General features: G+C 33.9%; 3 protein-coding genes across 3 annotated transcripts in view; all 3 read left to right on the plus strand.

The window, feature by feature from the left end:
• Positions 1 to 3969: 3969 nt before the first annotated feature.
• LOC125852064 (putative F-box protein At3g10240) lies at positions 3970 to 6136 on the plus strand. Its single transcript, XM_049531796.1, has 2 exons — positions 3970 to 4779; positions 5494 to 6136. Exons 1-2 carry the CDS (start codon positions 3992 to 3994, stop codon positions 5678 to 5680), a joined length of 975 nt encoding a protein of 324 aa, XP_049387753.1. The 5' UTR covers positions 3970 to 3991; the 3' UTR covers positions 5681 to 6136.
• Positions 6137 to 8731: 2595 nt separating this feature from the next.
• On the plus strand, positions 8732 to 14872 carry LOC125852065 (uncharacterized). Its single transcript, XM_049531797.1, has 8 exons — positions 8732 to 8925; positions 10900 to 11012; positions 11609 to 11680; positions 12695 to 12730; positions 13399 to 13444; positions 13763 to 13850; positions 14535 to 14592; positions 14710 to 14872. Exons 1-8 carry the CDS (start codon positions 8847 to 8849, stop codon positions 14758 to 14760), a joined length of 543 nt encoding a protein of 180 aa, XP_049387754.1. The 5' UTR covers positions 8732 to 8846; the 3' UTR covers positions 14761 to 14872.
• A 4991-nt stretch (positions 14873 to 19863) lies between these two features.
• The window catches only part of LOC125852066 (ribosome biogenesis regulatory protein homolog), a 4212-nt gene continuing 2362 nt past the window's right edge, over positions 19864 to 21713 (plus strand). The window contains exons 1-2 of the mRNA XM_049531798.1: positions 19864 to 20034; positions 20901 to 21070. Coding sequence (XP_049387755.1) covers positions 19943 to 20034; positions 20901 to 21070 — 262 coding nt within the window. The 5' untranslated portion in view covers positions 19864 to 19942. The remainder of the gene's footprint in view (positions 20035 to 20900; positions 21071 to 21713) is intronic.

Consider the following 21713-nt stretch of genomic DNA (forward strand, 5'->3'; position numbering starts at 1 on the left):
CATGGATGATAGGTAGGCACTTTGAGATCGACTAATCTAAATTCACGAGGTTAATTAAAGTGCTTCTTACCAAAAGTCATTATATATTCAGTACTCGAACCCATGACATCACAAATAAAAAGAATATTTACTACTCCACCCCATCAATATATGTACCTTAAATGGTGCCCTGGTTTTAGGATCATTTTCTTTACTTCTGAATTCATTTTGCACAATTTCATTGTCATATATGGAGATTTTCATCAATGGAGGAAAACACTAATAATCAAAGCCTTCCTCATCTCCCGTTCGACATTATAATCAAAATCATCAACAAATTAGCAGTTAGATCTCTCTTCAGGTTCCATTGCGTTTGCAAATCATGGCGTTCTGTGTTACTATTATCCACACGCGAAATATCTATTCATGTAAACAAAATCTCTAATAAAAATACACATTGATGAGGAACACTGATGCCTCGTCCCTTCGCGATGTGATCATTTGGAGATTTAATATTCCATTTGAATTGAAATCCTTAGATTTCATGTTATTGAGCCCTGTTAAAGGAATACTCTGTATTTGTGGACCTTTTAAGTCATATGTTTCTTATGTGTATTTATGGAACCCTTTAACTAATGAATACAAAGCTTTACCTAAGCCAATTGTTCATTTGTCATATCTTGTTGTTAACTTTGGCTTTGGATTTGTTCCTAAGACCAATGATTACAAAGTAGTGAGGGCACTTCAACATGAGTGGAAACTCGATTTTCGGATTGAAATTTACTCTTTGAATTGTGATTCTTGGAGAAGGGTTAGTGATTCGTGCTCGTGTGATGAAATTACTGAAAAGGAGAGAGATGTTAGTGTCAATCGTCGTGCTAGACCTCTTACTATTGATTTGGAGAAGGAAGTGATTGTTGACGCGAATTGTTGGTATGTATATGACATTCCTTATTGTTTTCAGCAATGACAGAGCTAGAATTTTTTTCAAAAATTTAAATGAGTTAATAGTCAGAAGCACATTTGAACCATTTTTTTCAAGAGTTTCACACCTCAACTATCAGTTGTTCCCTTTCACTACCTGAACTATAGTTGAGCTAGGAAAAGGGAATAATTAATAGTTGAGCAAAAAAATGATAGTTCATGTATGTTTTTGACCATTATCTCAAAATAAAAGTGAACACACAAAAAGGTCAAGTGGCCTTCAACATCTTATACTATACAAAATAATATGATTTTGACCTTGTATATATATAGTGTAATTTTCTGACAAACCTTGCTGTCTCTAGCTCCGCCACTGAATTTCAGGATTCAGTTTATCGACTTGAAAAACGAGTAGATGATCGAAATGACTCTTTTTTTTTATCTAACAGGAATCATTGTAAAACAATCACTTGGAGCAATGAAATGCATGTTATATATATGGTTAACATTTCCTGAGGATGATCTAGTTTTATGTGAAAGATCAGAATATGGATATTCTTCAGGAGGATTTGCTTTTACTGGGAGCCTTTTTCCACCAACCTGACATCACGACGATCTTGGCTAATAGGCGAGAATCCTTTTGATTCTTGTCGGTTTTTTGGATTTAAGTTATATACACTGACTGCATGAAGAAACTTTTACATTGTCGGTTTATAGAACTTAAGTTCTTTGCAATTTAGCTTTTGTTCCCCAAATGTTTGTCAAAGGCTCATTAAGCACAATGCTTGTCTGAACATTTCATGACTGTTATAGTGAGGTGTTGACGTGTTGTTATCTATATACTGACGTTTGACGTTTAAATCTCATTTAGTTGTTATAAACAAAAGTACGCAAAAAAGTTAGTTAAATGATTTTGTGTACCAAGAAAAATCTATATAATCAACATTTTCACTTTGATAAGTTACATTCAATTCTTGTAGTTGACCTAAAGTATTTGTTTGAGACTGAGGCATAGTTATTTTTATCGTTGTTCTTGTTCTAGTAACTGGCGGTAGATTGCTTAAACATGTTCATAAGTTTTGTGTCATGAGAAATGTGTTTGTTAAGAACTTTCCTTGATGGTGATATAAACAACGACTACAAATCAAGCTCAAACAAGTTGGGGTCGGAACTCTAAGGGTCCACAATACCTCGATGAAAGTTTATGAACCTTTCGTGAAGTCCATTGATAAACTTGCAACTTGATCGCGATAGTTGTTAATAAGATCGCGATCTAGCAACAGTTGTTCCACGAACTCTTGATTCTTATGATATTTGTATTATTACTTCATATTCGAGAAANCATAGGAGTCTCCTAGTGTGAGAAGAGGCTAGCGTAGGTTTTTTCTTTTTTCTAAAGTTCTTATAAATGTGTTTGTTAAGAACTTTCCTTGATGGTGATATAAACGACTACAAATCAAGCTCAAACAAGTTGGGGTCGGAACTCTTAGGGTCCACAATACCTCGATGAAAGTTTATGAACCTTTCGTGAAGTCCATTGATAAACTTGCAACTTGATTGTGATAGTTGTTAATAAGATCGCGATCTAGCAACAGTTGTTCCACGAACTCTTGATTCTTATGATATTTGTATTATTACTTCATATTCGAGAAATAATATTTAGTTCTAAAAATAAGCTAATTATAACATATATTTTCTATATAAAAGAGAATAAAAAATAATTTTAATTAATCTAAGATTAAATTTTGTTTAGATAAAAATTAGGAGGACCATTAAGATGAAATTATTGATTTGATTAAAATATGTAGAGTGAATAGGTAAAATAACCTCCTAAACTATCATCATTTTTCAAGTTTTATAACTTGTTCACATAACGCTCGCAAAATTCCTCCAAAATAGTTCCAAGTACATGCGGAATAAAGTTTGAATAAACATATCGAAATTCCTGTAAATTATCCTTTATTTGTAAGTTTCATATCCAAAGTTCCAAACTATTGGGAGAACCCTGAATTCATTGTGTCATATAGACTCATTTTTTAAGAGTTTTTTTTTTCCATCTAGCTCACACTCGTCTCTCAACAAGTTATACTAAATATTTTGTCACATATTTAACATGTTTTTTGGCATAATATATAAATATATCTTTAATTTAGTTTCGGCTGACATCTATGTCCTTCAACGTTGGATGTGTACAAAAAGACACTTAAACTTGTAGAAAACTAAACAAGTAGACACATGTGTTCTATGTGACATAATACACTTAACAGGTCATGTATAACACAAAATTGTCATATAGAACATCATGTAGGACGAAATGTCTATATATTCAGTTTTATATAAGTTTAAGTGCATATTTGTACAAACCCAAAGTTAAATGTCACAGTTGCCAATGAAAGCCAAGTTAACCCGTAACCGTCCTATGTTTATGTATTTCTAATAGCGAGTTATAATCCTGAGTAACAAAAATACCCAATAGTTTAGGTATTAAACACGCAAAATGCTGATACTTTAAAGGACAAATTACTTAACTACACTCCTTTACTTACCTTAATATCCATTTATCCCTACTTATTTTAAAAATTTCAAAAATCCCTTATTTACCTATGTATCCCGCATGTATCCCGTGCACAACGCTATGTATCCCGCTATGTGGAATGTATCAAACGTTATGTATCCCGTGCACAACGCTATGTATCCCGCTATGTGGAATGTATCAAACCTAATGTATCCCGTGCACAATGCTATGTATCCCGCAAAAATCATTTTTAAGGGATTTTTGGTGAATAAAAAACTAGAAGGGATAGGATGTTATTTAGTACGTATAATATGTGGTTCCTATAATTTATACTAGTTTAAAAGAGTTAAACTATTCAAATGCTTTTAAGATCACAAAAATTTGGTCATGGAAAATTATTTACTGAGCTTTTTTATTCTTATGGTTCCTGCTATATTATCATCAACAATGGANGTACTTATAATATGTGGTTCCTCTAATTTATAGTAGTTTAAAAGAGTTAAACTATTCAAATGCTTTTAAGATCACAAAAATTTGGTCATGGAAAATTATTTACTGAGCTTTTTTATTCTTATGGTTCCTGCTATATTATCATCAACAATGGAGAAAAAAACTAAAATTCCGCCATTGATGAATGCTGTGAAAGACGAAAAAAACACTGAAATTACTCCTTCCTCATCGTCGTCGTCGCATCAAAGGGAAACAAACCTCATTGATCTGACAATAGACATTCAAATCAATATCCTCCACCGATTATCAATGAAATCCCTCTTTCAATTCCGATCCGTCTGCAAATCGTGGCGTACTCTGTTATTAACACGTGAAATCGCCGTTCATTTGGATCAAGTTTCCGATAAGATATACACACTGACGACAAATGCTGGCGAATTGTGGTGTCGCGGGATTCATAGATTTAAAATTCCGATCGAATTGCAATCCCTAGAATTCATGCTATTGGAGCCTGTTAATGGAATTATCTGTATTATTGGGCCTGTATCTTCTCATGTTACTTTTGCTTACTTATGGAATCCTTTAACGAATGAATTCAAACATTTGCCTAAACCAAATGTTCAAATGGGATATGTTGCTGTTGGTTTCGGGTTCGGATTTGTTCCGAAAAGCAATGATTACAAAGTAGTGAGGGTAGTTCAACATGAGAGGAAATTCGATTCGCATGCTCAGGTTTACTCGTTGAATCGAGGTTCATGGAGGAGAGTTAAAGATGATTCATGTTCGAGTAGTAGTGCCTGGATGAATAGAATTCTCCAAGGTGTTGTAACTGTTGATCTGGAGAATGAAGTGACTACTGAGGAGGAACGTATGTGCTTCGATCATAAAAATCACCAGGCGGAGGATCATAGGTACGTCTGAGGTGGATTTAAGATTTAAATTCTACGAGTTCAATATTCTTAGCATTGAATACATTATATTTTTAATATTATGGGTTCGTTCATGTCTATTATTCATTGCAACTTTAGTAAATTGTTACATATAAGTTTATGTTTTGCATCGAACGTTATGGGGTCAATTGAACACCGTACCTATAATGGTACATCCTCCCCGGTATGAATCCCCTTTGTCGGAAATTACACTCCATATACAAGTTTAATGATAAAACACACACTTAAACTATCAACTTTCGCTAGTTTCATACCTCAATTATCAGTTCCTTTGTAATAAAACACACCTCGATGTTGAGTTAGATTACACACGCCTGTTGTCAGTTGGAAACAAATATTTGACCAACTCAACATCGAATTGTGTTTTAATACCAAAGGGAATGATAGTTTGGGTAAGAAAAGAGAACAATGGATAGCTGAGGTATGAAACTCGCAAAAAAAGTGAGAGTTTAGGTGTGTTTTTAACTATTACTGTAACTCTTATTTTTCGTGTACATGTAGTATATATTGAATCCCTTCTCTTCTTTGTGTGTTTTGCTTCGTTATATTTTGAATCTCCTTAATGGCCACTCTGGTTGCTCCGTGGTTTATATGGCATTCTTTATGGCTTCTGGGATTCAGTTTATTTGACTTGAAAACGACTAAATGACCGTTATCCTTTATTTTATCTAACAGAAGGAAGCATTGTAGAACAAACACTTGGAAAGATGACAGAGATGCTATATTGTTGACTCTTCCTGTAGACGAACTGGTTTTATCCGAGAGACCACGTAGCAAGAAATATAGCTACAGATCATCAATAAAATTCGATTTTTCTGGGAGCCTTGTTTCACTCAGCAGAAATCATGACGATCTTGGCTAATAGGTTGGAATCCTTTTGAATCTTCTTGGTACTTTGGATTTAAGTTATATGCACTGACTACGTGAAAATCTTTTACACTGTCAATTCATAGTACTTATATACTCTTTGCGTTTTGCTTTTGTTCCCAAATCTGTCTGGTGCATGGTGAAATCGCAGCATATTAGGCCTTTGAAGATCAAAATTTTGATACTGAGTAAGTTGCTTTTAGTCGCGTTTGTTCTGTTTTGCAGATGTAGCTGGTGATCAAGAACAATAATGAGTGGCGCGGCGCCAATAAGTATCATCGGGTTTCCTTTTGTAGTCTCAACTATTAAGTGTGAATTGAGGTTTTTTAGATTATAACAGTGAAGCTTTTAGCACTACTTCTTGATGATCTTTTGATGATTGTACATACTTTAGTTAGTTAAATGGAGATTCGAAAAACAAATCTATGTGATCGACATTTTCACTTTGATAATTTACATGTTTGTTCTTGTAGCTGATACCAACTTGTTTGGGACTGACGACTGAGGCCTCATTGTTGTTCTTGCTTAAAGCATGTTCTTAAGTTTTGTATGTTGTATTTACATCTTGAGAAGTGTGTTTTTGTTAAGAACTTCATAAGACTATTGGAGATAATATAATTGAGTCCCAAGACTTAATNCTTATCATGCTAAATTTAACTTACTTTATCATACCGTATTAAGCATTTCTTTCTATTTTTATCATGCTCCATCAAACATTCTCAAAAATTCTTGTGTTTTTTATACTTTTATTTTGTAATGATTTACTTATTTTTCACTTTTAATTTTTTTAACTTAGTATCCATTCAATCACAAATTACTATGAAAATGGTCAAGAATCTCTAAAAGTGTGTAAGAATAGAGTTACTAATATTATAATGCATATTCAGAAGATAAAAAAATAACATCTTCAATTTTTTTAGTTCACATAGTTCAATTTACTAGGTTAGTCATAATTTGTAAAAAAGTCAAATAACGAATAAATCAAATAAGTTTAGTTTTCATCTCTCTAAAATAGAATTAAAAATATAAAAGAAATTTCATGAATTCTATAAATTAATATTTTAAAAGGATGTTGACGATATTTAAGTTTCTTCATTCAATTACATCTAATTTACCTTTTTTTAAAAAATAAATTATATTTCTATCTCAATTTCAAGTTAAATACAATTCATCATTTTTAAAAAGAGTTATTCAAGTTAGTATTTGAAAAAAGAGTTGCGTTGAGAAAAATATGAATAATAGATATAAAAAGAATAAAAAATAAAAATAAAAGAATGTGTCTAATAAATTTAAACAAAAACAAATGAAAAAGAAGAAATGAAATAAAAGAAAAAATAATGAAAAAGAAGAAGAAGGTCTAAGCCCAAAAGTTCCATTTTCCAAACCATTAAAAAGAGGAAAAAAATGTTGTCCATGGGATTCAAACCCATGACCTAGGGGAGTTTCTTGAACCTCTTATCCATTGAGCCAAGCCTATACTACTTGTTTTCAGGGGGTTCATTATAATATATATATACATAAAATCAAAATTTGACGTTATATATATAGTGTAATTTTTTAACGAGGGGGTTCGGGTGAACCCCCTAGGGTCCACCTAGATCCGCCCCTGTTGAGAAGTGTGTGTTTGTTAAGAACTTCATAAGACTATTGGAGATAATATAATTGAGTCCCATGACTTTGATAGAACGTGGTACTTCATTGACGATGATATATACAATGGCTACTATGGCTCAATTCCAAACAAGTTGGGGTCAGATAATGGAACAGTACTTATGAAACAACATACAAAAAAAATTCCATTAAACCCCATCGACTCATGTCTCATACCTTATAATGGATCATAACATTCAAATCGAAAAATAGGTCTCACCACAAAACAACAATTTAAGAGCCTCTTTGGATAATTATATCATTACATTAATATGTTTCAAACTAAAAAGAAACGAGGCAATCAATGGGGAGGTAGAAGTCTTGTTACATGTTTGGTCGAATTCAGTAGTTTTTGTTTAAATAATGTATATGTTTTATAAATCGTTATATATACATTAAACTTAGAATTCAATTATTATCATTTAAAGCATCCAAACATGTAATTAGTGATCAACGAAGTGAGTTGAACACTATGACTTCTCAGGTTCTAGTCTCACGAGACAAGTTACCTTATATATGTTGTTATGGGAGGTGCATGATATTAAGTTTAATTTAGATGAGTGCAAGTTGGCCTGAACAAAAAAATAGTATTATCACTTAAAGTCGTAAGTTTAATCTACATGCGCACAAGACAATTTTTTTTTATTATCACTTAAAGGTATACTTTTAATATAGGTGCACACAAATTGACTTGGACAAGAAAAAAGTTATTATCACTTAAAGTCGTAATTTATAAGATTCAAAACAAATAAAAGAATTAAAAATTCTGACTCCGTCTCAACGAGAGACAATGGTGTTTCTATTGAGGAGGAGGAGGAGAAAAGTGGGTGTGGGGTAGGATTATTTTGTGAGGTGTCTTTTTTCATATTTTCTTCTTTGCTGACATGTTTTTATTTTATTGGTCTGATTTGTCACATATGAAGCAAAAATGATGTCACACTAGTCACTGGGTAATAACCAAAATTGAGGGGCCGAAATGACAATTGGGGTAAACTTTTTGGGTTGTTTATGCATTTGGCTAATAATGTATTTATTTTCGTTTTCCACTCAACTTGAGTAATTCAAATTCGCATTAAATAAGACTCTTTAAATTGAAAAGCACTTACCACAACATTTCATCATTTCAATATAAATTTATTTCGACATTTGTATACCATTCATTTTTCCTTATATTTGATCATATCTTGAACTAATCTTTCGATCAGTTTTTAAAAATAAATTTTCCTATAACCTTTTTTCAATTGTATATTTTTTTAATAAATTAATAAAATAAAATGCACGTTCAAATACAACTTAAACTTCTACTTACCTTTTTTCAATTTTATTTTTTCGAGTAAATCACTCATTAATTTGAGAAAGATTTCAAAAAAGCCCCATTACTTACTAAAATTCAAAACTCGGCCCAATATTTCACCATATAGATCGAAAAGCCCTTTCACTTTTGTGCCCTCAAGATTTCTTGATTTCAGACCAAAAGGAGAAACAGAGAAGAAAACAGAGAGACGCCAAAGATGGGATGGATCGGAGAGCAAATCGATTCGATAAAGTCAATTCAGTTCAGACAACTCGTAACTCAAGCAATCAGTCTTGGTTCGTGTTCATCTTTTATCTTTTTGTTTTAATTCAATTCATTGAGCTTGTGTATATATATGGATTGTTTGATTATTATTTTTTGATTCAGTTCTGTATGTTTTTGGACTTATCAATTGATCAATCAATTGTGCTGCTGTATCTATTGTGACCCATTTGGGTTGACCCGTTTTGATGGATTCAGTAGACAGAATGAATTGACTGGCTTTTTGCTGGACGTTAAGTGATAGATTCTGGAAAACCTTCATTTTTTCATGGATTTGGGGTTTTTGATGATTTTTTCGGGTTTTGGACCTATCAATTGATGGACCCATTTGGGTTGACCCGTTTTGATGGATTCAGTATTCAGAATGAATTGACTGCTTTTTTGCTGATTGTTAACTTCTGGAAAGCCTTCATTTTCCCGGGATTTGGATTTTTTGATGAATTAATTGGGATTTTAGACTAGGGAAGCTGAGGTTTTTTCAAAAAAAAATTCTCTTTAGGTGTTTGGTTGAGTTTAAACTAGGTTGTTTTTTGTGAGGATAAGTATTTTTTTTTTGTCTTGATTGTTTCATGGTAAAAAGGCACAGCCTAGTGTGTTGCATTTACGCAGGGTTCGGGGAAGGGTCGCACCCCTAAAGGGTGTGTTGTAGGCAGCTTACCTAGATGCAAACATCAAAGGCGGATTGTTTCATGGTGTATTTTAAATTTATAGTGTTTGCTTTTAGTACCAAAGAAACAAAATTTAGATGTTTTCTTACGATTGTTGAGCTCTGTTCAAGGCCAATGACCAAGTCCAATTTGTCTTTAAGCTTGTCTGAGACATCCCATTGAAGTTAAGATGAAGTAGCTCCTTGTTAGGTGGCATTTATGTGGTTGCTAAGTGTGTCTTGAACTATTGCTTGTTTGGGTTGTAAAGTTTGCTCAGAACTAGGCTACAAGAAATCCTATACCTTATTCTTCTTATATAATTATTGAAATAATATGAAATGAAGTATCCAACTTTGTACTCATTGCCTCGAGGTGAATTATAGAGCATGAAATAACTTATTACCTATAGGTTCACATATTTTATGTTATAAAGCTGAAAGATTTATCCCCAAATCAAAAAATCTGTTCTAGTCAATGTTAGCAAAAAGAGAGAACTGTTTTATGCATATTAGTCGTTTTTTTGGCATTAAAAAGCAAGAAATAACTTAATTGTGAATGACATGGTTGAATTATATCTCCATGTAAGGATACTATGAAACTTAACATTGCCCATGGAAAAAAGTGATTAGCTTAGAAAATCATCTTCTCAAATAATTAAATGTACAACAGTGCAAGTATGGAACTAATGCAGATGCGAGCTGAAGCGAATGTCTATCCTCTTCTCAATGATTTAGTGTCTAGCTTTGGCTTTGTTCTGGATTATATGAGCTAGAAAATAGTTGGACTTCTAGTTTGGGATAGAGGGAATATCTAGTTGGCATTGATTTGAAGAATTGAACTTGAATCCAGCTTACAAACTTTTCAAGAAGTGTTTGTTTTAGCTGCTTTTGCCAAATGAAAGTTGACTACTTTGGGAAATAATTTCAGACTCAATTTTTCAAATCTTTCAACTCAGAATTGACTTCTTGAATTTTTTTTTGAACAATAGAGTATCAGAGTCTTTGAACAATTTGAAAACCATAGTTTCAAATTTTTTAGAGCGCTTCTTTTTTTTTTTTTTTGGCAAAATCAGTTCAACCCCACACTTCTTGAAAGAATTGATATTCGATCTGAGTTATTCAATTTTTTCAAACAAACACTGAACAGCCTTACATGCAGATTTTTCTGAAATCTTTCTCTACCCCTCGCTTGCAAAAAAAAGTTCATTATGAAATGTGAAATCTATATTCAATTCTTTTGTTGTGTGAAAAAGTATGAAATTGAAAGTTGATGGATTTTGTTCTTTACTCTGTATAAGTTAATATTCTTTATTCTGACCCTTCTTCACATAATCACTTTCAGGGATGATTGTTACATCAGCACTTATAATATGGAAAGCGTTGATGTGTGTAACTGGCAGCGAGTCACCTGTGGTGGTTGTGCTTTCCGGAAGTATGGAACCTGGCTTTAAAAGGGTGAGCTAAAGAAACTTGTTCATAAGAAAAAAAAGGAGGAGTTGGGGATGGGAGAGGGCATCTAAACAAACGGATAACAGCAAGCTGTAGCTGGACTTGTTTCTACTTCTTTTTCTCCATGTGACTTTGTTTCTTTATCCTTTGCTAAAGATTCTTTACCAGAGGTTAAATATTAGAGGATATTAGGATATGAAACTAAAGAAAGGGAGTCAAAATAAGATTAAAAATAGTTTGTGGTTTAGCTATCTTGTATATCATCTAAATGTGCATAATTTATGCTAGATATATCTTCTTGTGTTTGGCTTATTGCTGAATAGACTTCAGGGTTTCAGTAGCAACTTGTTATTATTTGAAATAAATAATGAGCCTTCCTATATGGCTATATCTGATGTTGTGCAAAGGACGCCTTTCATGTGTCAGTGACAGTATGATCCTGGTGTCTTTCTTACTATCAAGGAGAAACTCAACTGAGAACTCTCCTGAATTCCTTTTTTTTTCATTTTCACTATTGTGAGAAGTAGAAATACTTCTTTAAGTGGAGTGTTAGTTGCTCTTTTGACTTTGTATTACTGAAAGCATCGTCTACTTTCTTGCAGGGTGACATTCTTTTCTTGCATATGAGTAAGGATCCTATTCGTGCGGGAGAAATTGTTGTGTTTAATGTTGACGTAAGTAGTTCTTACCAGCATCTTCTGTTTTACCTGTTTTCTGCTCGAGTTACTTTAGCTTTTGAGAAGATAAACATACAGGATAAACAATATTTCTTTGTTTTCTCAGCTTTGGCAATGCCAATTACTTGGGAGTTATTTATGTTTCCATAGAAACAGCTTGGCACCTTTTCACAATTCTATTTCGTCCACAGCAACAGGATTAGGCACATATTATTTTGCTAATAATCAATTTGTTTTGGCAGGGAGGTGGGGGGGTGGGTGGGGTACAGAGCTCTAGAAGGAATTAAATTGATAGAATTGGTGTGTAACCCGACTTGTATAAAGGTTTATTAGAGGTGGGTAAATATATATATATTCATTTAGGTATGCATCACCTTTACATGTAGAATCTTTCTCTTGAGTTAAGCGCGTGAATATGTTTTTTTCTGGGGGTGAGACTTAAATGCAGGAGCTCAGTTTTACTATGATATCATGTTATATTGAGTGAACCACCTCATCTAAAAGCCTAACTGACGAGTGACGGGAGACTTCTACTTATTTCATTTTAGATTTGCTAGCATGCACTATGAAATAAGTTAATGAAATCAATATTGAAATCTTTGTCGAGGAATGGGATGGATGGAAAATTAGGTATCTGATGCTAGGAAGAAATCATCAAATAGGATGTGATAGTCTATAGACCTAAAACAAGAGATAATAAAAAAATTGGCAACCATCATTTGAGAAGATTATAGAATCCTAAGTGTGATATAAGCTCTTGAAACAAATGGCCTCAATCTCCCCCCACCCCCAACCAAAAAAAAGGACTTGGTCTCTAATAGTCCAAGATTGACGTAAGGAAATAAAATGTTTCATTGAATAGACCCCATTCAGTTTTGCTCATAAATACTAGTAGTATCTATTTTATTGATTGGACTTCAATCTGTCAAAATCATCTAGCTGAAATTTATACTGTCATTTATATTGACTTCGAAATTTACTAGTGCTGATGCCAATTTTTTTGTTGCACAGGGACGTGAAATTCCAATTGTTCATCGAGTAATAAAGGTATGTTGGGAAGTTTTCTCTCTATACCAAATTTGCTTTCATCTGGTTGTGCTTGATTATAATAACTTGGTTGCCTGCATCTAATGTTTCTGTGCACTGGTAGTAAAACAAGGAATGGGCAATTAATATCAATATTTGTCAAGGAAAAGAAGGATTTAAGGGACTGATAAATGAAAGCACATTCTGAAGTGACTAAGGGATAGAATGACCCTCTTTCCTTAAACTAGATTTAGGTTATGCAACCAATCAGAGTAGGCTCGGTTTGGAGCCTGACTGATGATTTGCCATTTCTCTCTTCCTTGATAATTGAGAGAAGTACATATGTAAAAAGTAAATTCTGGAGTCATATACCGCTGATGAGTCTAACCGAGAATAGACAATACAATTCACAAATATTATCAGCAACTTCCTGTATCATTTTTTGCACGTGATAATTCAATTTGTAATACAACTTTGTTGTATTTACTTCCAAACCCAACCCAAGTATCAACCCTCTGAACGAAAAGGGAACAGGAATTAAAATATTGTTGAATAATGATATGATAAGAAGGCACGTGTTTCCTGTACTTAAACTAATTTTGGTTGCATCCTACATTTGCTGTCTGCCCACTTTTTCTTCTTCTTGGGTAAACTAAACCACCATTATTTCTTTATGTTTCCCCTTGTAGGTTCACGAGCGCAAAGACACTGGAGAAGTTAACGTCCTTACAAAAGGTAATTTTATGATGCATATTAGGTAGAAGTCAAGGATGTGTTGTATAGATCCCTTCCTCTCTCTCTCTGCATTGAAAATCGGCTTATCATAAATATATTACAATTCATAAGGTGAACATCAATCATTTCATAGTTTTCCATCTAATGAAAAAGTTTACTTCAGACAATAATCTCTCTGCTCTGTTTGTTGGTACTTATCAACTGAAAAAGCCTTCTGTTACTTGCTTGTCCCCTAATTATTGTTAAGCAAGGTTTATGGTTCTTAGTCCTCAATGATGACTATTAATTTTCTTTCTTGTTTATGATTCATATCTTTAGGAGACAACAACTTTGGTGATGACAGACTTCTATATGCTCAAGGTCAACTCTGGCTGCAACGTCATCACATCATGGGGAGAGCTGTTGGGTGAGTTGACAGTTAGATCTGCTCTTTAGATATTTGGTTTCTCATTTCTTGAGGTCCTCTGCTGAAGAGACCTATCAGCAATTGTTAGGTTGTGAGGTCTTCCAGTGGTGTTGCGTTTGTTGGCGGACTTGGCGCTCATTCCCTTCTATGCTTTATCTTATTTGAATATGCACCACTTCCTTTCGGTTCTACTCATGCAATATTGCAAACTCCAACAACTAATCCATTATAAATTTGCAGAATTCATATTGTTAATCGTTTTCCGTTGGAAAACTCTCCACGCAAAGTAAACTTTTCACAGAAGTTATCATTTTTTATGCCACTATTTCCATGCTAGGGGAGTTCCATGAACCTGTTGACACTTGAGAAAGAATTGAAGTTGTCACTCCTCTATCTCTCCTTTTTTCATTCTTTTTGTAGTACTACTTTTATTGTCAGTACTTTTCTTTCTTCAATATTTCCATCATAGCTTTCAAACCTGTTCTGGAAAATGTTGTCTTGAGGCGAGTGTCTATCGGAAACAACCTCTCTACCTCACAAAGGTAGGGGTAAGGTTTACGTACGCCCCACCCTCCCTAGACCCCACTTGTGAGAATATACATAATATGTTGTTCGTATCCAGCCCCCCTTTGTGTGTTACCTATTTGTTCCTTGAATGCTGAACGACTTGCTTGTTAATTTCAGGTTCTTGCCTTATGTTGGTTGGGTAACGATAATCATGACTGAAAAACCAATTATCAAGGTTTGTTGTGAATCAAACTTCTAATTCTGCTTTTACATTATGCAGTAAAAGGTTAACTATACCTAGGTGCAATGAAATTCTAATGTTAGACTCTTTTTTCCTTTCTTCTTATTGCAGTATATATTGATAGGTGCATTGGGATTGTTGGTCATCACATCAAAAGATTAGTGGACAATGGCTTCCTTCATATCACTGGCACAAATTTAGAGAGAAACTATGTATCTGCCATTTTCAAGAATCTTGACTCATTTTTGGACTAATAGAATCCTCTTTCTAGACATGATCAGACCCCCCCCCCCNTCCTTTTGTGTGTGTGTGTTTTCGACGTGGCATGTGATGTGTGGATACCGTACAAGTTGGGGTTTCGAACCCTGCTGCAAGTTTCTTCCCCGAGAAGAGCTTGTTACGTAAGTTGGGAGAAGGGTAGAGGGACGGACTCATACTCTCCGGAATTTTGAACCTACGCACCAACCGGATAGAAAATTGAAATGAAAAAAAAAATGAAAATGTAGGTCCTCTTCTGGGATTGTTAAATAATATAGAAGAATTTAAAAAATAAAATGACACACTTCATAACGTCTCTTAGGTTTTTATTTCAAAAATCATATATATATTGCACGTATTATTTGTTGTGACAAAAACTCATTAGAAATATTAACTTGTATTATTATTATACCATAGATGGCAAAGTCAAAATGGAATTTGTAAGGGCAATTTTTTGTTTGTATAATTTGGTTAATATATTTTTCAATCATAAATGTAAAAGAGCTACCAAAACTGTTATCGACAAAAGATTAAAAGTAAAAATAAATGAACTAACCATCCCATGAAGGTAAACTAAAAAACAAAAAAAAAAAAAAGGAAAAATATATCGTAGGGGCTCTAAAGTTTTACCTATTTACATTTTCAATCAGAATAGTTGTTTGCAGATCAAGTTTGAAAGGGATAGAAATAACTGGCGTGTGAAACCATGATTTCTCCGTAAAACTAATATTTTATGCATAGATTTTCTAAAATTAGTATAATATTAATTGTTGACTATAAGAAGACTAAATGATACACTTGGTTCGCTTAATTCTTTTTTAATTTTTTTTTTAGTAGTGTACTCATGTTCTAGAAATGCTAAATTTGCCTTTGGTTCGAGTTGTGGAAACAACGGCTTGCAGAAATGCAGGATAAACTTGTGTGTTGCACCATGTTCTAGAAATCTTAGATTCACCTCTGGTTTTAGCTGTGGAAACAGAGATCCTTCTGGTCCGGCTCTTACCCCGATTCGCACATAGTGCACTGGATGGCCTTTTTTGTTCGTAGATCGAGTTTGTTGCTTTTAGTGTGCAACGTTCTTCTTCAAATTTTGAAGTTACGTCTATATTTGTATAGATAAGACTGCTATCTTCTTCAATGGATATATCAAATTCAACAAAAAATATATTTTGATTTTTGGCTTGTTGAAGTTTCAAGTAGCTTTAATAGTTATTTTCTGTTTTCTTAGGGTCTAAGAACGGGCCACATTTGGAAATGAGGATCTGTGTTGATTATCGCGCCTTAAATCGAGTGACAATCAAGGACAAATTCCCTATTTCTGTTACTGACGAACTACTAGACGAGTTGCATGGGGCACAAGTTTTCTCTAAGTTGTATCTACTCCCAACCGATCACCAGACCAGAGTTCATCCTACTGATGCTGAGGAAGCAGGTTTTAGGACACGTTATGGACATTATGAGTTCTTGGTGATGTTATGTGACGTTACAAATGCTTCATCTGCCTTTGAGTCTCTTATCAATGAGGTACTCAAAGATCATCTCCGAAAATTCGTTTTGGTTTTCTGTGATGAAGTTTTAGTTTATAGTAAGTGTCATGAGGATCATTTGAAATCTGTCTTTTCACTTGTACGAACTCATAAGTTGTTCGCCAACCCCCCAAAAAAGTCTTTTTTCCCTGAGGGCGGCCAATTACCTTGGTCATGTTGTATCAAAAAATGGTGTTACAGTGGATCCGGAAAAAATTAAAGCTATCGCGAATTGGCCAAAACCAACAGCTCCTAAAGCTTTGAGGGAGTTTGTGGTTATTACAGGAAATTCATTCAACATTATGAAAAGATATCTGATTCTCTTACGCGAATGCTCAAAAAGGATGGATTTTTATGGACTTCTACTGCTAATGAAGCTTTTACCAAATTGAAGAAAACAATGATGCAATCTCCTGTTCTTGCTTTACCGGATTTTTCAAAAACGTTTGTAATTGAATGTGATTCTTCGGGATCAGGTGTTGTTGGTGCGGTTTTGAGACAAGATCAGCCCATTGCTTTCTTTAGTGAAGCTTTACACGGGCAACATTTGTTGCTTTCCACTTATGAAAACGAAATCCTTGCCTTGGTGTTAGCTGTTCAAAAATGGAGGCCTTATCTATTTGGTAGACAATTCACTGTCCTAACGGATCATCAGAGTCTCAAGTACTTGTGGGCTAAAAGATACTCTACTGTAGCCCAACTAGTTTGGTTATTTGAGCTCATGGGATTTGACTTTGTTGTCGAGTGCAAGAAAGGGAAAGAAAGTATAGTGGATATGGCTGACGCGCTTTCCCTAAGGAATTCTGATGTTGACAGTAGTTTGAAGGCCTTTTCTTTATTAGTTCCAGGGTGGCTAGAAAGAATCCAGGAAGAACATTTGACTAGCCCCAAAATCCAAAATTTGGTTCGCGTAGTACAACATGGTGAAACTATTGGTTCCTGGAGTTTTCGAGATGGATTGTTGTATTTCAAAGGGAGAATTTATCTTGACGAGGAATCTCCCTCGTTGAAGGTGATCATTGAACAATTCCATGGGAGCAAGCATGAAGGTTTTCATAAGACACTTCATTGTATTCGGGCAAACTTTTATTGCAAGGGGTTGAGGAAAGAGGTTCAACGATTTATTCGTGAGTGTGATGTTTGTCAAAAACATATAGTCGAGAATCTTTCTCCAGCTGTTGTTCTTCAGCATCTTCCTATTCCTAATCGAATTTGGGAGGCCATATCGATGTATTTCATTGATGAACTTCCAAGTTCGAAGGGAAAAACAACTATTCTGGTTGTTGTGGATTGCTTATCTAAGTATGCTCACTTTGTTGCTCTGTCACATCCTTGTTCTGCTGAAGATATTGCACAGGTTCTCTTTGATCAAATCTGTCGCCTACACGGGATGCCAAGGTCCATTGTATGTGACAGTGATCCAATCTTTGCAAATGCATTCCAGAAGGAGCTTTTTCGTCTTAATGGAACTGAGTTTAACTTTAGTTCGAGATACCACACTCAAACTGATGGCCAAACTGAGGTGGTGAATAAAACGTTAGAGATGTATTTAAGATACTTCTCTGGTTCTCATCCGAGAGGTTGGTCAAACTGGTTGTCTTGGGCAGAATTCTGCTACAATACGAGTATTCATTTCACAACCAAAATGACTCCGTTTGAAGCTGTTTATGGAAAGAAACCACCTTTTTTAACTCCATACGTCTCAGGCACAGCGAAACTAGAGTCAGTGGAACAACTGTTGCTAGCTCGAGATCATGTTGTTAAGGATGCAAGGGAGAATATTGCAGCAGCACTGAATCGGATGAAGACTATTTATGATTCTAAGCATAGAGAAAGGGAATTTGTTACTGGTGATTTGGTATACCTCAAGTTACAAGCTTATTGCAAGACTTCAGTAGCTACGCGGAGCGTGTATAAACTTTCATCCAGGTACTATGCACCCTTCAGAGTTCTTGAAAAAATCGAGTCAGTGGCGTATAAGCTTGAACTACCAACTGAAAGCAAGATTCATCCAGTTTTTCATGTCTCCGTTCTCCAAAAACACGTTGGTGATGACCTCATCGATGTTCAAGCTCGGGTTCCAGTTCAGATTGATGACTTCCTGGAAGTATAACCTTTCTCAGTTTTGTTAATTTTGAACAGTTCTATGTTTGTAGTTAAAGTTTGTTGCTTGTTCTTACTGGAAAGATGCTTTGTTGTTGTATAAAGAATGCTAGTATTTTGAGCTTTGGCTTTTTATTGAGGTTTATATAACTCTCATATTAACACTTCTATTTTTTGGTTTCCCGGGTGTTCGATATCTGTATTGGTGCATGACTAATTTAGATTTGCGTCACATAAGGCCCGTTAGGGGTAAGCGCTTTCTATCAAAGATTTTTCCATATCTAAGGCCCGAAACTGAGACCTTTGATTTAGGGAGGAGCTGTCGTATTGACCACTCCAATTCACTTAGTTTGAATTCATGTGGATTCTTTTTTGTTTCATATGTTATCATAGGTCGAAGGAAGGGCATGCCGTCTCGAGTATTATTTCGTGTTCTTCTGTATATGAGCCTCTTCGAATTAGTCTTATTTGCTATTTGATTAAATGATCTTTATAAGACGTGATCAATAAAAATTACTTATTAAAGACATTTAGACCGTGTAGTAAATTTCAATAAGTATTAACTAGTAGTTTCAAGATATATAATTACTACTCTACTTTGTTTTCTTAAAACTAAAAAGAGAACATGTTTTATTCTAATAATACATTCATTCATATGCATTAACGTTAAATGGACGTGTGTTGGACCCCTAATCTAATTATATTTAGTCGAATTACAAATAAAATATTAATTAAACTAATAATCATTATAAAAAAAAATTTCATAATATTTTTATAAATATTTTGAATTGACAATTAGTATATTATGCTACCTTTCAATAGTTTTAAATATATTAAAAATAAAATAAAATAATGTTTTTCTATCTGAATTTTCTATAAAAATTATACTATTTGATTCTCGAAATTCAAACTATGTCACATTATTCGAGACAAATGGAGTGCTATTTTTCTTATATACAAATTGTGTACATAAGTATGTAACTTTAGTATTATATTTTATAATTTGAATTCAGAAATATCAACAATAGAAAATTATTTTATTTAACTAATTCGATATATAAAAATTATACATACTTCTATTGAATTTATTTAAGTTTTTATATAACGATTCTTAAATCAGAGAGGGTAAATTTCTTTTATATTATACTATAACTATGTGTTTATTTAAATCATACTAATTTATTTCATCGAAATTTTTTTCGTAGACCCTAGCTGTTCCGGATTCATACGTTTACTATCCATAACTAGAGCTCGAACCTAAGACATCAATTCTTATCAAAACTGAAAATTTTAAAATTAAAATAGTGTCACGTAAATTGAACGAAGGGAGTAGTACAAAGGGGCTATTAGTTTTGACCTATTTGCATTTTATTCATAAAAACCCAGCCCCCAAATCCTTAAACCCTTCTCGCCACTCTCCGTAAGGTTTTCTGCAGTAAACAAACCAGACGAAAAAAATGGAGATGGCTCAAGAATCATATGAATTGGATGTGGGTAATCTTATGGCTTCATACCCACATCACAGCTTTGCATCTACACCTTCTTCCAGGTTTGAGTTTCTTGAAAAGTACCCTTCTTTAACATGTACTGTTGTGTTGATATCTGCTCAAAAGGTGGAATCTTTAGTGTATTCTCTTCCTATTTTGGATGATTTTTTATCAGACTGTGTTGTTAATGTCTATTGGGGTAAAGGGGTAGCTTAAAACCGCAGGGAATTGTCAAAAAGATTGAAAAGTCTTATGGGAATTAGTGCAGATTTAGCTAAGAATATAATAGATTAAAGTGAAGTGTATGTGTTAAGTGATACCTAGCTGTGTTCTTGGAAATTACTGTGCTTTTTTTTTTCTAACTCGAAAAGATGGAACCTTGGAAGGATTTTAGAGTATTGTCTTCAACTATTTGGGTGATTTTTGCTCTAGTTATGTTGTTGTTTTTGATTTATGAGGTAACAAAGTTATCTTGGGGTGAAGGGGTAGACCTGAAATTGTAGGAAATTGTCAAAAGAATAAAATATCCCTGGGCTGAGAATATGGTAGATGGAAGTAAAGTGTCTGTTTAAGTGATACCTAGCTAGTTGGATTGAACTGGTTAGCTACATTCTTGAAAAGTACCCTTCTTTAACATGTATTGTGTTGTCTATGATTTTTTTGTTACTGGAAAAAAGGTGGAAACTTGGGAAGTATTTGCAGTATTCTCTTCTGGTATTTGGACAACTTTTGCGTAAGTTCTGTTGCTATTTTTAGTTATGTTACTTGATTCAAGAAAAAGTTGTCTTTATAGTTTAACTCATGGGGATAGGGAACTAGCTCACAATTAACAATGTTAGCTCAATTTGATGTTTTGACTAAGTTACAATGATAAGGACACTCAACGGATTTCCTTTATTCATCATATATTCTTGTTCTAAATATGTAGGGAGGAGTTGGTGAAGGAGTGTCTACAGGAGGGGACCAAGTTAGTGCAAGCTATTGCAGATGCTCTCTTCAACTTACCTTCAACAGAAAGCCCTGATGGTCCTCTAGTCCAGTTGCCTCAACCAACTACGAGATTGCCTAGAGAGAAGCCTGTAAGACCTCATTTCTATTTTTTGCGCAAGAATTGTGTGTTTTTCTTATCAATTCCAAGAGTAGTGGTAGAACATGTATTTGCAACAACAAACTCATTTTTCTTCGCATTCATGGTATTTGAAACAACTGATTTGTTTTCTATTGTGGCGCATTCCAAATTGGGTTCATGTTGTTGTTCTGAAAGGAAGAAAGTTACTTTAATCTTAACTTGATCAAATGAATTAAAGAAACTTCTCCATGGAAACAGATGAATAACTTACAATTGTTTTGCTCTTCTTCATTCTGTCTCATAGAAGGCGTACATATAATACATCGAAAGGATCAGATTTTCCAATGAGGTCTTTGTTTGTTAACTCCTTTGCCTGAACAGGTTTTCTGTTTCTGATAAAGAAAAGTAGAATCTCATTATATCTTTTGGGAATTTATGTGACTCTAGCTTCAAATGTGAATTGAATCTGATATGCAGCATAATCTATGATAATGCAATTTACTAATGTGAGCACAGGGGCAAAGTGCTTACGAAGATTTTTACCTTCATAATTTGAGAAGTTATGTGGTTGTGATCGAGATAGATGTGAGAAATTATGTGGCAAGAAATTAGTTTACTGTTTCTCCTGATGACTTAACTAGTTTATTTGTTTCTTCCTGAAATTATAGTACT

The sequence above is a fragment of the Solanum stenotomum genome, unplaced genomic scaffold (genome assembly GCF_019186545.1).
Source record: "Solanum stenotomum isolate F172 unplaced genomic scaffold, ASM1918654v1 scaffold31991, whole genome shotgun sequence".
In the NCBI taxonomy this organism is placed as follows: Eukaryota; Viridiplantae; Streptophyta; class Magnoliopsida; order Solanales; family Solanaceae; genus Solanum; species Solanum stenotomum.